This window comes from Camelus bactrianus, chromosome 20 (genome assembly GCF_048773025.1).
Source record: "Camelus bactrianus isolate YW-2024 breed Bactrian camel chromosome 20, ASM4877302v1, whole genome shotgun sequence".
Taxonomy (NCBI): Eukaryota; Metazoa; Chordata; class Mammalia; order Artiodactyla; family Camelidae; genus Camelus; species Camelus bactrianus.
The window spans coordinates 35,527,544-35,541,358 of NC_133558.1; the positions used below are offsets into that span (position 1 = coordinate 35,527,544).

At 49.2% G+C, this 13,815-nt stretch overlaps 1 protein-coding gene across 2 annotated transcripts in view; it reads left to right on the plus strand.

Annotated features, from left to right (window-relative positions):
- Positions 1-13,815, plus strand: part of LRRC1 (leucine rich repeat containing 1) — a 93,626-nt gene that overhangs the window by 73,586 nt on the left and 6,225 nt on the right. For both annotated transcript variants that reach the window (XM_074348922.1, XM_074348921.1), the window contains exons 10-11: positions 419-502; positions 8,732-8,847. In XM_074348922.1, coding sequence (XP_074205023.1) covers positions 419-502; positions 8,732-8,847 — 200 coding nt within the window. The remainder of the gene's footprint in view (positions 1-418; positions 503-8,731; positions 8,848-13,815) is intronic.

Below are 13,815 nucleotides of genomic sequence, written 5' to 3' on the forward strand. Positions count from 1 at the left end.
CCCTGGCCTCACGGCAGCCCTGCCCCGGCCCTGACCCCCTGCCCAGCTCTCTGGCCCCTGCAGGCTTCCATGCCACCATCCGCAGGTTCTTGGAAGTGCAGGGGACAGGTGAACCCTGAGGGTGCAAATGGCACTTCCTTGAGCTGAGGAGCCTCCCTTACCTCTTTCACTAGGTGTCTCTCTGTTCCCGGGGCCTGTGCCTTCATTTCGTCCAAACATACTCTCGTTTTAACACAAATGCAAAACTCTTAGGTTCCACATCCCCTAAGTGAGCCTTACAAACACCCATGTTCAGGAAGAGCCATGCCTTCCCTTGCTGGATGAGACTGGATTATCTCCGTCCTTGGAAAGACCCATTTCACTCGGAGCCATGTTCACAGTATGTGTTAAGTTAATAATAAAAATGTTATTTTTACAGACTTTACCCAAGAGCATTGGGAAACTCAAGAAGTTGAACAACTTGAATGCAGACAGAAATAAAATAGTGTCTTTACCAAAGGAGGTACGTGCTTTAAAAATACATCTAATAATAATCATAAGGAGATAATAATGACACACAAGGGATCAGAAAGGTCAAAGACCTTGCGAGACTGACGTGGGGGAAGGCCAAGGTATGAGCTCCCGTCTGTGAGTGCAGAGGTGGTGGGAGGCGTTCATCGGAGGTGATCGTCAGGAAAGTGAGGAGCGTTGGTGGGTCCGGATGGCTGTGAGCGGAGCTGGAAAGGGTGGACTGGTCGGACTGTGCTTGGGAGAAAGAGGGAGAGAAGGACGTTTGCGGCTGACCTACTAGAAGGGTGGCGCTGTGGACAGAAAGGGGTGGTTTGGGAGTCGGGCAGAGGAAGAGGATGGCTTTTGCTTTGATTGACTTGGATGAGGAGTTAAACTGTCCCATGAGTCATGGGAGTTATAGAAGCAGCCCTTGATGCAGCCTCTTCATGGGAGGAGGCATGCGGGCGGAGCTCAGCTCCGGGAGAAGGGTGTCTACCCTGCAGGTGGAGGACGGTGTCGGAAGGGAGAGCCAGGCTCTTAGGATTTTTCGGTCAGTGCTCCCGGCAGGAGGGGAGAGACAGTCACCACCCCCTGGGGGCGCAGCTGTGGGGCTCAGGGGCATCTGGGTTTTGGCAGAAACTGTGCAGATACTGGGGAGGGGGAGGAAACCCACGACAGAGCAAATAGGGAGGCGTCGGCTGTGTTGTTTGTAAAGAAGGCGCTCTCTCTGTTTGGAACCAGGCGATGGGGAGTACCGAGCTTGCTTTTTTATTAGCAAGATGGCCTAAAACAAAGTTGAAGTCCCCTCCACCCCGCCCCACCATCACATGAGCTGCAGGGGAGCCCCTCCCCTCGGCCAAGGCCTCACCTAGAAAGGTGTGGTCCCCAGTGATGTGGTCACTGGCCAGGCGCACTTTCCTTCGTATCTCTCTGTCCGACCCTTTCCAGCATCTGTCCTCGAGTGATTTCCAAGCTGCCCTCCGGCCAGCCGCCGGAATGGGAGGGACTTTTCTGTTCCCAGAGCCGCATCTCAGGGTGTCTGGCTGGGCCTGCTGTCTCCTCCCCTCATCTTGGTGTTCTACCCCTGGTCACCCAGGCTTCTCCCAGGTGAGAGGCCAGTGTCCCTGAACGGAGGCCTAAGGACGTTTGTTATAAATGTGACCGTGTCCTGACACTGCCATCATCTGCACAGTGGCGTTGCAGTAAGACCGTTTCCAGCAGAAAGACTTAAGCTCCCCCTCGGCTAAACTGGGACACAAGGAAGAGACTCCGCCCATCAGAACATTTCGGTTCCAGCCTCCAAGTGATGTACTAAAACACATGCTATCCCGAAGGCTGATTTTATTCTTGTTGGAGAGCACGCATGGACCGGTGCGGCCTGGACACCTGCACCTGCAGGGAGAAGTCAGACAGGCTCATTGCTCCTGCCTCCGAGCCCTGCGTGGGACTTGGTGCTGTCATGCACGTTAGGTTCTTGAATCGTCCCGGCAGCTGTTGAGGTCACGAGGTTGTCCTCATTTTACAGATGAGGAAACTGAGGCCCACGAGATGCTTTCCTTCCCGGGACTCACGTGGCTGGGGGGTGTGGGGTTGGTAGAATGGGCTCCAGATGCGTCCCTTGATGGTTAAGCCAGGCAACCTGGCCACTCAGCTGACACAGGTTGACCCCAGCCTTTTCGTCCCTGTGGCCTGGAGGTGAGTCAGGACCTTGACTGAGTAGAGACAGGTCAGATCATCTTCAGTTTAGCCCCTTTAGAAATGAATGCATTTGAGGAACATTTTCAGTGAAGGCTGGAGAGAGCGCTTTGGGTGTGACGTGAGTCCCCATTACGGTCCCCCGGCCCCGCGGCCCCGCGGCCCCACACCATCCCTCCCTCTGCAGCCTGTCTCTGGAAGGAACGCGTTCTGGACGAGAGCTGGAGGAGTTAACTTTTGTCAGGCCATCGCTGTAACACGAGCATCGGTCCTCTGTTACCCTGGGGACGGAAGCGCGGGCTCAGTTTCCGATCAGAGAGGTCACGTCTTTTGCGCGCGGTGCGTCCGCACGGACCGCTACTCCAGCTTCTGACGTGGGAAGGCCTGTGTGGACCTGTCTGGCTTCCAAGCACGTTCATCCATCAGCTCTCATGTTGTATCCATTTTACACGAAACTATGGCAGGTTTCCTGGCACCTAGATAGTGTTATAAAGGCAGCAAGTCTGTGCCCTTTCCCTCTGCTGCCCGCTGAGGCAGGATCACTCAGGACGTCTCACTCCCACTCACACACACGTGCCTCCCAGACCGGGAAGCATGGCCAGTCCCACCGCAGGTCTGAGCGCGGAAGCCCAGTAGGACGGGCCAGCGCGGGCCCCTGACCGTCCGGGCCCCTGATCGTCCGGGCGCAGCAGCCAGACCTCTTGAGGGTCTCCTGACCTTGAAGTGCGTCTCAGGCGATGGTCCAGACAGCACGTCGTGTCTGGAGTCTCTGTGCAGCGAGAGTGGCAGGCGCTGTGAGTGTGTGTGTGAACGTGAGTGCGCGTGCATGTGTGCGCACTCTGCCCCCAAGCCCGAACCCATGCTGTCGAACCCCGCCCGCTCCTGCTTGGATGCTGTTCTTTCAAAACGTTATAACTTTCTCTGCAACGGTTAAGTTGCACACATGACCCACCTGAACTGAAGCGCTGACCTGTTGCATTTCTCCTCCCTGAATCCATAGTCGTGTTAGTGGCCATTAGTCTGCTTGCTGTGTTGGTTCTTTTCTGTCTTTTCCCCCCCATTTGGTAGTATCATATACTGTCAGTTGTATAGCACAGCTCTGTAGTCCAGAGCAGCATTTATTTGCGTTTTTGCTCCCCCAAATGGTTGAGGGGGAAATGTTTGTGCCGTGTGGGTCACAATAACAGATTCTGTGTGTGCTGTGAGGCGTTAAGTGTAGTGAACGTTTGCAAATCAATGAATGTCTCTTGTTTTCTTAATTGTTAGCCGCTTGGAACTTTAGAAAAGTCAGGTAAACTTGCCGCCTTGTAAGTATCATTCCGCCCGCAGTGGCACCGCTGACTCCCATCCTGCCTGTCAGACGCATGCGGAGTCCCATCGGCTGGCCGCTTCGTATGTGCTTCACCGGAAAACATTGGACGTTTTCCTCTAAACTCAGTGTTGTGTTTTTTTTGTTTGTTTTTTAATTTGACTGCATGGCCTGGAACTTGATTATGTTCTGTCTTTTCAGATTTGTTCAGATGATTCTCTCTCTAAAGAATGCCTTTCTGAGAATTACATCTTAAGTTATTCAGAAATTCTGAATGGCATAACTTGGCAGCTCACCCGCCTTTGTTAAATTCTGGTTTGTTGGCACAATTCTGTCTCCGGTGGGAAGGCTAGATTCGCTGTATTCGCTACTTGTGGCATGCTTCTGATTTTCCAAACAACGGACTTGTGTCTTTTGTTTGTCATCCTGTTGCTCAAGTTATGTATGTTTCTGGGATAAGGAGGTCCCCTCCCCAAATCCTACTTTGGGTGGAGGGAAGAATTAAGGGGAAGAGGCTGGGCTGTGGCATCATTCTTCATGGATAGACAGGAAGTGGGCATCTGTGCTCATGGGTGAGACGAAAGAGAGCCAGGAACTTCCTGACACCTCCCAGCCGCATCTGACCTTACCAGTCTGGACCACAAAGAGTTGCTGGCTGGAAGAAATGGAGCATGTGTCCAAGTTTGGAGTTCAGTCTTTTGTCTCCATTAAGTCAAAACAAAAGGAACCCTAACTACATCACACCTATCCAGCCAAATGAGACAGGGTACGATTTGCAGGTCAGTCATCAAAGCTTCTCTTTGTCAAGCAATCTGCAAACATCAAACACACACAGATATTCAGGACATTCAGAAATGCCCACGGGGTTAGAGTACTCTTTTTGTGGAGAGCTTTCTGCCTTCCTATTAGCACAATTTAGAATTCTCTGGAGTAAGTTCCCATGGTGTCCTACAGTGAATTATTGATCAATAAAAGAGATCATGTAAGCTAAAAACCTAAAAATGCTAGAAAGAAAAAAAAAAGCCTGGGTTTCAAGATGGAGAAGTTATCCCTAAACTTGAAAGAGGAAATAAGTCATAAAAGAAACAGTTGATGGGTTTGTCTAGTTGAAAATAAGGTTTCTGATCTTCAAGACAATAGACAGCCTGGGGAGAGGAGCACATTTGTGTAACACGTGATGGATGTCTTTCCTCACTCTGTTAGAAATTCTTTCATCCCATTGAGAAAAGAGATGTGCCCACTCTGGACAAATGGGCAAAAATTCAAGCAAAGACCCTCCCAAGAGCCAGTAAGTGATTCACAGGAGAAGAGAGAGAAATGGCGATGAACGTGAAATCATTACTTACAAAATGTTAATTAAAGCATTTTTGCCTATCAGATTTTCAAGATTTAAAAAGTGTAGTCATATAGCAAAGACTGGTGAGCGTACAGGGAAGTGCATATTATCTGGGAAGTATAAATTATTCTGGCTTCTCTGGAAGGGAGTGTGGTAATGTTATTAAACCCTTTGAAAATGTACATACCCTTGGATTCTGTAATTCCACTTGTAGGAATTTATCCCACGAAAAAACAATTATGGGTATACACTAAGACTCACGCGCACGGTTACTTCTCACAGTGTGCATAGGAGCATCTCTCGTTCCAGGCACTGTGCTGAGCGTGTACAGGGATGGTGAACCCGTGCCAGGTACTGTCTTATCCCAGGTGTTATAAGAGTAACATATAATGTGCTTGTTCGTGTCTGTTGGTCACAATAATTCTAGGAGGTGTAGGTCACTCATTATCAACATCCAACAGATTTTGAAACTCACACTCAGAGAGGTCAAGCAACCTGCCCAGGAACACACATCAAAGAAATGGCACAACTAATGAGAAGTGTCTAAACTGGTGATGTGCTAAGTAATCTGTGGTACAGCTGAAAGAATGAAATAACTATGGGGTCAGTAAAAATCCTGTTAGAAACATAATGACGTGGGAAGACATTCTTGACGTTCTGCGTGAACAAAGGTGCCGAGATCATAGTATTGGGCCCGATTTTGTGGAAGTGCGGATGTATAACCACAGATGCACAGCATTTATCCCTCCGAATGTCAATACTGATTATCCCTTTGTGGTAGGATTTGGTTTGAGTTATTTTTTCATCATGCTTGTGTGTGTGTGTGTGTCTCTGTGATTTTTATTTTCCAGTCAACTAAATTATTTTTTTTAAATCATTTGGAAAGAAGAATGCTGTAGCTGTTAGTGGATATTTTGATGTCAGTGGCCCAGCAATTTGGGGAGTCCCAAAGCCGCACGGTTTCCCAAATGTTTCTGAAGCAGGGAGCCTTTGAGTAATACACCACAGCCAGGGATGGGAAAGACAAAATTAGTCTCTGGTTTCTAAAATTGCACATCATGGTCTTTCTGTTCAAATTGGATCGCGACCAGATTTTGCTTTATTGTACATTTTCCTTTCTGCCTACGAGATGTGGGTTCAGTGCTGTTACGAATGACACCGAAAGGAAGAGACGGAGGGAGAATGAAAGTTCCTTTGCGCTCCGGGCGGACGTCGCGGAGCGGAGCATGGGCAGAGGTGCTGGTCCTGGTCCAGGCTTTCTCTCTGAATCATGGACTCTGTCTGATCATCTCCTCTAAGCTATTATCCTGGGGTTTAAGGGAGTTTAAAAATGTCAGCTTCCTACATAACTGCCAGTAAGTTGTTCAACAGTGACTCTGCTGCCTGGAAGTTTGTAGTGATGGAAACGTGTTATCCTGCTGACCCCTAAGGAACGTGTAAACGCTGCCTCCTAAACCCCAGAGAGACAGCCAAGTGACTGACATGAAATGCAGCGCAGAGCTCACGGCAGCCTTCACGACCATGAACACAGAATATCCCTGCGATGCACCGTCGGGGAGACAGCGTTCCAGGAAGTTCTGGTGCGTCCGGGGCAGAGCCGGGCCCCAGCACGTTTCGGCAACACAGCCCGGGCTCAGGTTGACTGTCCATCCCTCGGACCTGGGACTCGCACTTCTCACAAAACAGCAGCTGCGTTTATCTGGCAGCAGCAATGAGCCAGGTTCTGTGATGGGTGCTAATTACATATGTAGTTTCTTTCCATCTAATGCTCATTGTGACTTTTGTGGAAGTGACATATCCGAACCCGAACCCACCGAACCTAGGACGGAGCCTGAATTCCACCCCAGGTCTGTGACGTCCCAAAGCCCCCCTCCTTCCATCGCCCCGCTCTCCCCTCTGACGTCTGTAAAGAACTCGATCCACTGAACCATGGTTTCGGCCGCCTGATCGTCTTTTCCAGAAGCCCGAGCTTTGCGCCCTCCCCTCCTGGCTGGCTTGGGAACGGGCCCCGTTGAGTGGTGTGAGTGGTCTGAGCGCCAGGGCCCAGACTGGCTCTCTGTCAGCCTTGTTTCCAAACATGGCCAGTGGCATCAGCTCAGGAGGGTCCCTCTCCCTCCCCTGACAGCCCAGAGAGCCTGGAGGCCCCTGAATGCAACTGCCTTCCTCCCCTGATGTCTCAAATGGTGTGAGATTGGAACGGAAAGGAAAAAGGAAAAATAAATAACCAGCCGTAAACACAGTAGGCAGCGCACCCACTCCCCAGGGAGTCCTTGCCGTTTCCCTCAAAGGACTTCAGGGGTGTTAATGGGTCCAGGACTTTCATCGCAGTGACCCCTTTCAGACCCCCCCCCGACCCACTTTAATTCATTAAGATTTTTGAGGAGATGGTATACATACCAGCAGGGTCCCCCCCACAGTCAGCTGGGCAGCTTCATGACAAAGTGAAGCCCTGAATCATGGTGCAGCCTCAGCTGTGTACCCCCACCCCCGGGGCCTCGCTGTCCATCAGGGGATCAAGTATGTGAGTGACTGACACCCGCTTTGCCTCCCTGGAGTCCAGATAAACTCTGTCCCCAAAGCTGGGCCAGGATGGCAGGACGAGGCGTGTCCAGCCTCAGCCGTGCGCTGGTCAGGAGGGCCATCTTCATGGCTCGCAGACCCAGATGCTCACCCTACCCCGGGATCTTGGCTCCCCCCCGGGGGTAGATCTTTGTTGGGACCGTCTACGTTCATCACAGAGAATCTGGTCCTGTTGGTCCCCACACGATCCAGGGTGTCCAGGGTTTTGGTTCCTTTCCTTCTGTGATGTGAAGCTCTGTTCAGATTTTGTTGAAGGCCCAGGTCTCTCTGCCTCCTCAGGTGGGAGGCCCTGGAGTATTTTTCCACGGGTCAGAGAGGCATCCATAGCTCCATTCATGAGCCTTTTCCAGCAGTGGCTCTCCGGCCAGCGCGTGCGCGGCGGGTGTGGGGCTGGACCCGGCCTGCGGGACGTTGTGTCTGGGAGCGAGCCGTTTCTCCACCCTCTTGGGTCAGCTTTCCCGACTGTAGAACCCACAGCCAGTTTATGCAAGAGAATCATTGAATTCTTTTGTGATTAGGTGCTTTTTTTGGGAAGACCAGACTCATACAAAGCTCAATTTACTTTGAATTGTTTACTTAAAAAAAAATGGTAATCAGATCTGGTGTGGGTACAGATGTTGACGTTTGCTTTTAGCAGTGGGTCACAGCCCACCAAATTCACTTTTTGCTGAAAGATGGTTGATTTTGCATTTGTCAAAGGGAAAATGAATTTACCCAATTAAGTTGTGAATGAACAAAGGCTGGTAAAAAACGTACGGTAGAAATTAATGCATTGTATCATCTATCAGATGCTTCTCTCTCTCTCTTTTTTTTTTTTTTTACTGTCGTGGGCAGGTCTTCCAAGGTGTGCGTGTGTGTGTGTGTGTGTGTGTGTGTGTGTGTGTGTGTATTTGGTGTGTTTGTATCCTTGGCTTAACTTTGGAAACCTAGACTTCTGAAACTCCAAATTATTATTTCCAAACAATATTTGCTTGGACCTGTGTCTCCTGGTTAACGTATTTAAAAGGTGCAGTTGCATCAGACAACACGAGAAAATTATTTTCTTTTCAGAATGAAATTGTGGAACTGCACTGTCGATCTTCTGGTTTTAATTTAGAACATGAATGTTGAATGAATGTGTTGCAGAGATTTTTATGAACTCCCTGGACCACTCGGTGCTCTGTATGCTTTACGTGGATCATCGTGGGTCATCAGTGAGACTTAGAATCATCTAATATAATTTCCTGCATCCTTTTCTCACCATTTGATGAAAAGATGCTCCAGTCCCAACCCTACTTCTCAGGACAACCTGGAAAAAAGCCGTGTTTTCTTTCCCATCGTAGATCGGCGGGTGCTGCAGCCTCACCGTGTTCTGCGTGCGTGACAACAGACTGAGCCGAATACCCGCAGAGGTGTCGCAGGCCAGCGAGCTACACGTCCTGGACGTGGCGGGCAACAGGTAGGCGTGTTCTGCGCTGCTCTGCTTGAGACAGAGAAACCGACGTCCACCCCCTCCAGCCTTGGCCGCCTCGCCTCCGCTCCCCTCGGAGACTAGATGCTGGTTGGTCACAGGACCCCGGCCCTGGGAGGTCCTGGTTCTGGGAGCTGGAGTGACGGAGCCGAGGGAGTGGAGAAGGTCAGGGACGGCCAGCGCACGGGGTCCTTTCCAGTTGAGGTGAGCACGTCTGGAGAAGGGCTTCCCGGACGGCAGCCCCGCAATGGGAGGGGAGGGCGCTGCCTGGGAATCGGGAGTCTAGGCTTGACCTTGGCTTTTAGAACTGGCTTCTGCGTGTGATCGTGGGCCTCGGAGTTTCCTCCTCTGAAATGAATTTAAACTAGATTCCAACCCGAGATCTTGAGGTGCTCATCCCTGGACTCTGAGCGCCCTGATGTTGTGAACAAAATTGTATCCGGGGACGCTTCTCTGGTGAACAGATCTACGGCTGATGTGAGAATCGCCAAGCGGTTCATAGTCTAAAAAACTGAAGAGCTGCCAGCCTGTGTCCCCAAGGTCACCCCGCGTCCTGGGTCGGAGGACCATGCGCTGCTCGCCGGCCGTCTCTGGAAGAGGCCTGCTCTTCACCTGCGTGGGGGGTCGGGGTGTTTCCGCCGTCCCGAACTCCTTCCTTCACCTTGGATGTCACTACACTTTCCTCCCCGCTGAGCCTACCCGCAGTCTTCCTCCTACCTCTGGTCTCATCACTCATGCTTCTCTTTTCGCCAGGGAGCCTTCTCTCCGTGATAACTGCCTGTTTACCTGCATGTGACCCTCCGACAGCCTAAGTTCCCTAAAGTTAGATGTTCTGGTTGCTGTGTCCTCGAGGGATTTGTCCCTTCCCGGTGCCTGGCACATAACAGATGCCAGGCAAATAGTTGTTGACTGAAAATGCAAAAAAATGTTCGTTTTGCAGAATGACCAGCAGACCACTGCAAGGTGCCTGGTCTCATCGGCTTCATTGCCAAAAGGAATTTAAAAAAGGCTTGTAGGCATTATATAGTTAGATGGGGGGAGGGGGGCAAGGTGCTAGATTCAGGGGTTCTAAGTGGTAAATGCCGGTGATCTGAAGAGTGTTTGGGGGATGGTGTCCGAAGTCTGGCTGGCCGCTCACTTAGGTCCAGCACAAGCCATGATTTTTCACTCCTGCTCATGGATTGTGGACAGCAGGTCTGGACTCTGGTGCTGAGTCGTGGCCTCAGGGAACGCTCACCTCTTTAAAGTTAATGCTTGTGGGACATCTTGGTTGACCAGAAGGTCAGGATTGATGGGCATTGGCCGCTGAAATTCTTGTTGGACCAAGTCTAACAGGAGACATACAGCTCGAGGAGGGCAAGTTCTGCCCTGAGCTCTCCCTGCCAGCAGGAGAAACTCAGTGACACCAAACCGGTCCTGGTTCTCGCCTCTCTGGGGAGAATGGCTTTGCATCACTCATTCCGGAGCCGAAGCGTGGCTCTGATGTGTAAACACTGTTTTACTTGAATGAAAGTCCCGTTCTCCCGCTCACAGAAGCAGCCAAGGTTCAGGTTTTACTGTGCTTGGGCTCGGGTGCTGTCGTCCGAGTCAGTTAAGTGTGTCATTTAGTCTGTGTACGTATAGATTTTAAGCTTATTAAAATATTTAATGACTGCTAATTGAAAGTATCAGTATAGAAACTAATAAAAAAAAAAAAGGCTTACCATGTCAGCTTCTTTGCTTACAGAAATGTCACACCATGGGAAATCACACCAAATGCACGAGTTTCTGCCCCTCCTCTCAAGCATACAGGAATAGCAGGTGGCACGGGGAGACGGTGCGTTGGTTTCTGGGAACCTTCTTGACACATTTGATAGGAATGATTATAGCAAAGGTAACTCTAAAATGCCACTTGGAAACTGAGCGTCACGCCTCCTGGTACAGTAACAGAGAAGGTGTCTTGTATCAGCAGCTACCTACAGGCCCAGTCTGCAGTGCCCTTCGCTCGCAGATGCTTCCCCAGGTGAACTCCCACCAAGGGCACCCAGTCAGCTATCAGGGCATCTTCTCGCAGTGTTACCAAGACCAAATACTACAAACCGTGGTGGTCGTTAGGGAAATCGTTTGCACCTTGGAATTTTATAATCCAAGAAATTGAATTAAATTAAATTAAAAAGATTACCAGATATCGCCTCAGACCTGTTAGAATGGCTTTTTATCAGAAAGACAGGAGATTTAACAAGTGTCAGGCAGGATGTGGGGAGAAGGGAACCTTCGTGCGCTGTTGGTGGGAAATGTAAATTGGTGCTGCCACCATGGAAGATAGGGTGGATAGAACTGCCATATGATCCAGCGGTCCTACTCCGGGTATATACCGAGAGGAAAAGAAAATGGGAGAGCAAAGAGATGTCTGCGCGCCCATGCTCACAATGTTGTCATTCACAGTAGCCAAGATACAGAAACTGCATGAGCAACCGAAGGCAGATGAATGGATAAAGAAGGGGTGTGTGTGACTGTGTGGAGTGGAATATTATTCAGCTCTGAGAAAGTTGGAAATCCTGCCATTTTACGACAACATGGATAGACCTTGGGGCATTTTGCTCAGTGAAATAAGTTAGACAGGGAAAGCCAAATACTGTATGATCTCACTGATATGTGGAATCTAAACAAGCCAACCTCACAGAAACAGGGAGTAGAGTGGTGGCTGCAGGGGCCAGAGGGTGGGGAAAATGAGAAGATGGTGATCAAAGGGTGCAAACTTCCAGCTGTAAGGTGAATTAGCTCCGGGAATCTACAGTACAACACGGTGGCGCGCGCACACACACGCACACACACGATGGTGATTAAGTGAGGTCACAGAGGTGCTGCTAAGCCTGCTGACGTCCTCGAGTCACAATGTAGTGGTCCCTCCGTATCCACGAGGACTGGTTCCAGGACCCCCAAGGTTACCAAAGTGGGCGGACGCCCCATCCCTTACATAAGATGCCGTAGTACAGTCAGTCTTCCATATCCACGGGTCCTGCATCCTCGGACCTGAGAGCCGACTGTATACGTAAGTGTAACAAATCGTCACGTTGTCCACCTTAAACTTACACGGTGTTATATGTCAGTTATATGTCAGTACAGTGGGAAAAAACATTAAAAGACAAAACGCAACACAACAGTAGACGGTGGAATTCGAAGCAGCTACGGAATGAGATATGTCTCTGCACAGGGACCTGGAAGACACTCCATGATGCACAGGACAAGGAGCAAGTGTAGAGCTATCCGCAGACCTCTAGTTTTTGGTTTTAGAAAGCCTTACCTATACGGAGCACCGAAATGTTAAAGTAACTCCCCGAGAGAAGGAGTAGAAACTTGAGGTTACTGGGGGCTTTCCCTTTAGATATTTTGGTACCGTTTATGCTTTTTCACTGATTATGTTCTCTCGCTATATATATATCTGCTTTTAATTCTTATTTTTTATTGACATGTCATTGATTTACGATGTTGGTTTCAGGTGTACAGCAAAGCAACTCAGTTATACATGTACATACATATATGTTTACATCTATTTTCAGATTCTTTTTCCTTACAGATTATTACAAGATATTGAATGTAGTTCCCTGTGCTCTACAGTAGGTCCTTGTTGTTTATGCATTTTATGTACAGTCATGTGTATCTGTTAATCCCAAACTCCTAGTGTTTCACACTTTTTTACATTTTTCACTTATTATGTTCTCTTTCTCTGTATATCTTTAAACATTTTTTTAACAAGTATATTTATTTTTATTTTTATCTTTTTTTTAAACATCTTTAAACATTTTTGAAAACTTTGGTTAAAACTAAAAATTCTAGAAGGAGGCAGTGAACAGACGAAGCATTCAACAGTAAGACGCATCCAGCCATGGCCGAGTGAGTGTTACGTTCACCCGCAGGCCACGTTTAGTGCTAAGTACGTTGGACAGAGCGGTTGCTGTCATTCAGAGTCAGAGGTGGGGAAGGTCACTGCAGGCCAGGTGGGTCACAGATAGAACTGGAAACTAGAGGGTCATGGTTTGCTTGCTCATTTGCTTTAGTCTTTGTACTGTTGATGTCAGTAGTAACCACAGGCTTTTTATTTCTGGAGGGAATGTGGTTCCAAATGGAACACAGAGATGTCTTCAGTTGGGGCTGTGGCTTCTTGGGTTGACTCTGTAGAACACAGAAGGTACCAGGGTAAAACCAAAAATGTATTATTAACTTGCTGGAAGGCAAGAATGTGTATGTGTGTGTGTGTGTGTATATATGTTTTAAATTTTATTTTGTAATCTGTTTGCTGGCTTATGTCTGGGATGGTTCACCCCAGAGGAACAGAGGAGTGTGTGTCTGTGTCTTTTCTCCCCAGGCCACAGTGAGTCAGCGGGAGGGCCGGCCCAGCCCGCAGAGTCTCTGTTTGCACACTGTTTCCCTCTTGGACACCACAGGGAACACCTCTGTCCACAAGGCACTGGTGAACGAGCTCGTGTGTGGTGTGTGCTTGGTCAGTAACAGCCGTACCCAGGCTGGACACCAGCGCTTGGCAGGAAAACCAGTGTTGGAGACAGCGCGTCAGGCTTACACGGCTTGGTTGAATGTGATTTTAAGATGTGTCACTGTGGAGTCTAGTAATTTATTTCAGCTTTTACTGTGTGATGTGTCGTTCATAGAAGCTGTTATTATTGATGCTCGGTTTAGCCTTTTAGTGATACCTTTGCTTTGGTGTTTAGGTGGGAAGCCGGTTGAATAGTCTGAGGAGTGTGACGACGATGTGTTAGTATCCGTGTGTCGTGCCAGCTTTCAGACCCTGATTTATCTTTCCTTCATGTTCCCGGGGGTAGATGTGCTGACAACAGATTTCCTGCCCCAGACTTTGAAACTTAAAACATTCTGGAGGATTGTTAGCTTAACTCCCTTAAAAAAACAAAACCAAACAAGCAAACAAAAAACAGGAACAAACTTTCTAAAGAAATTGCCCTT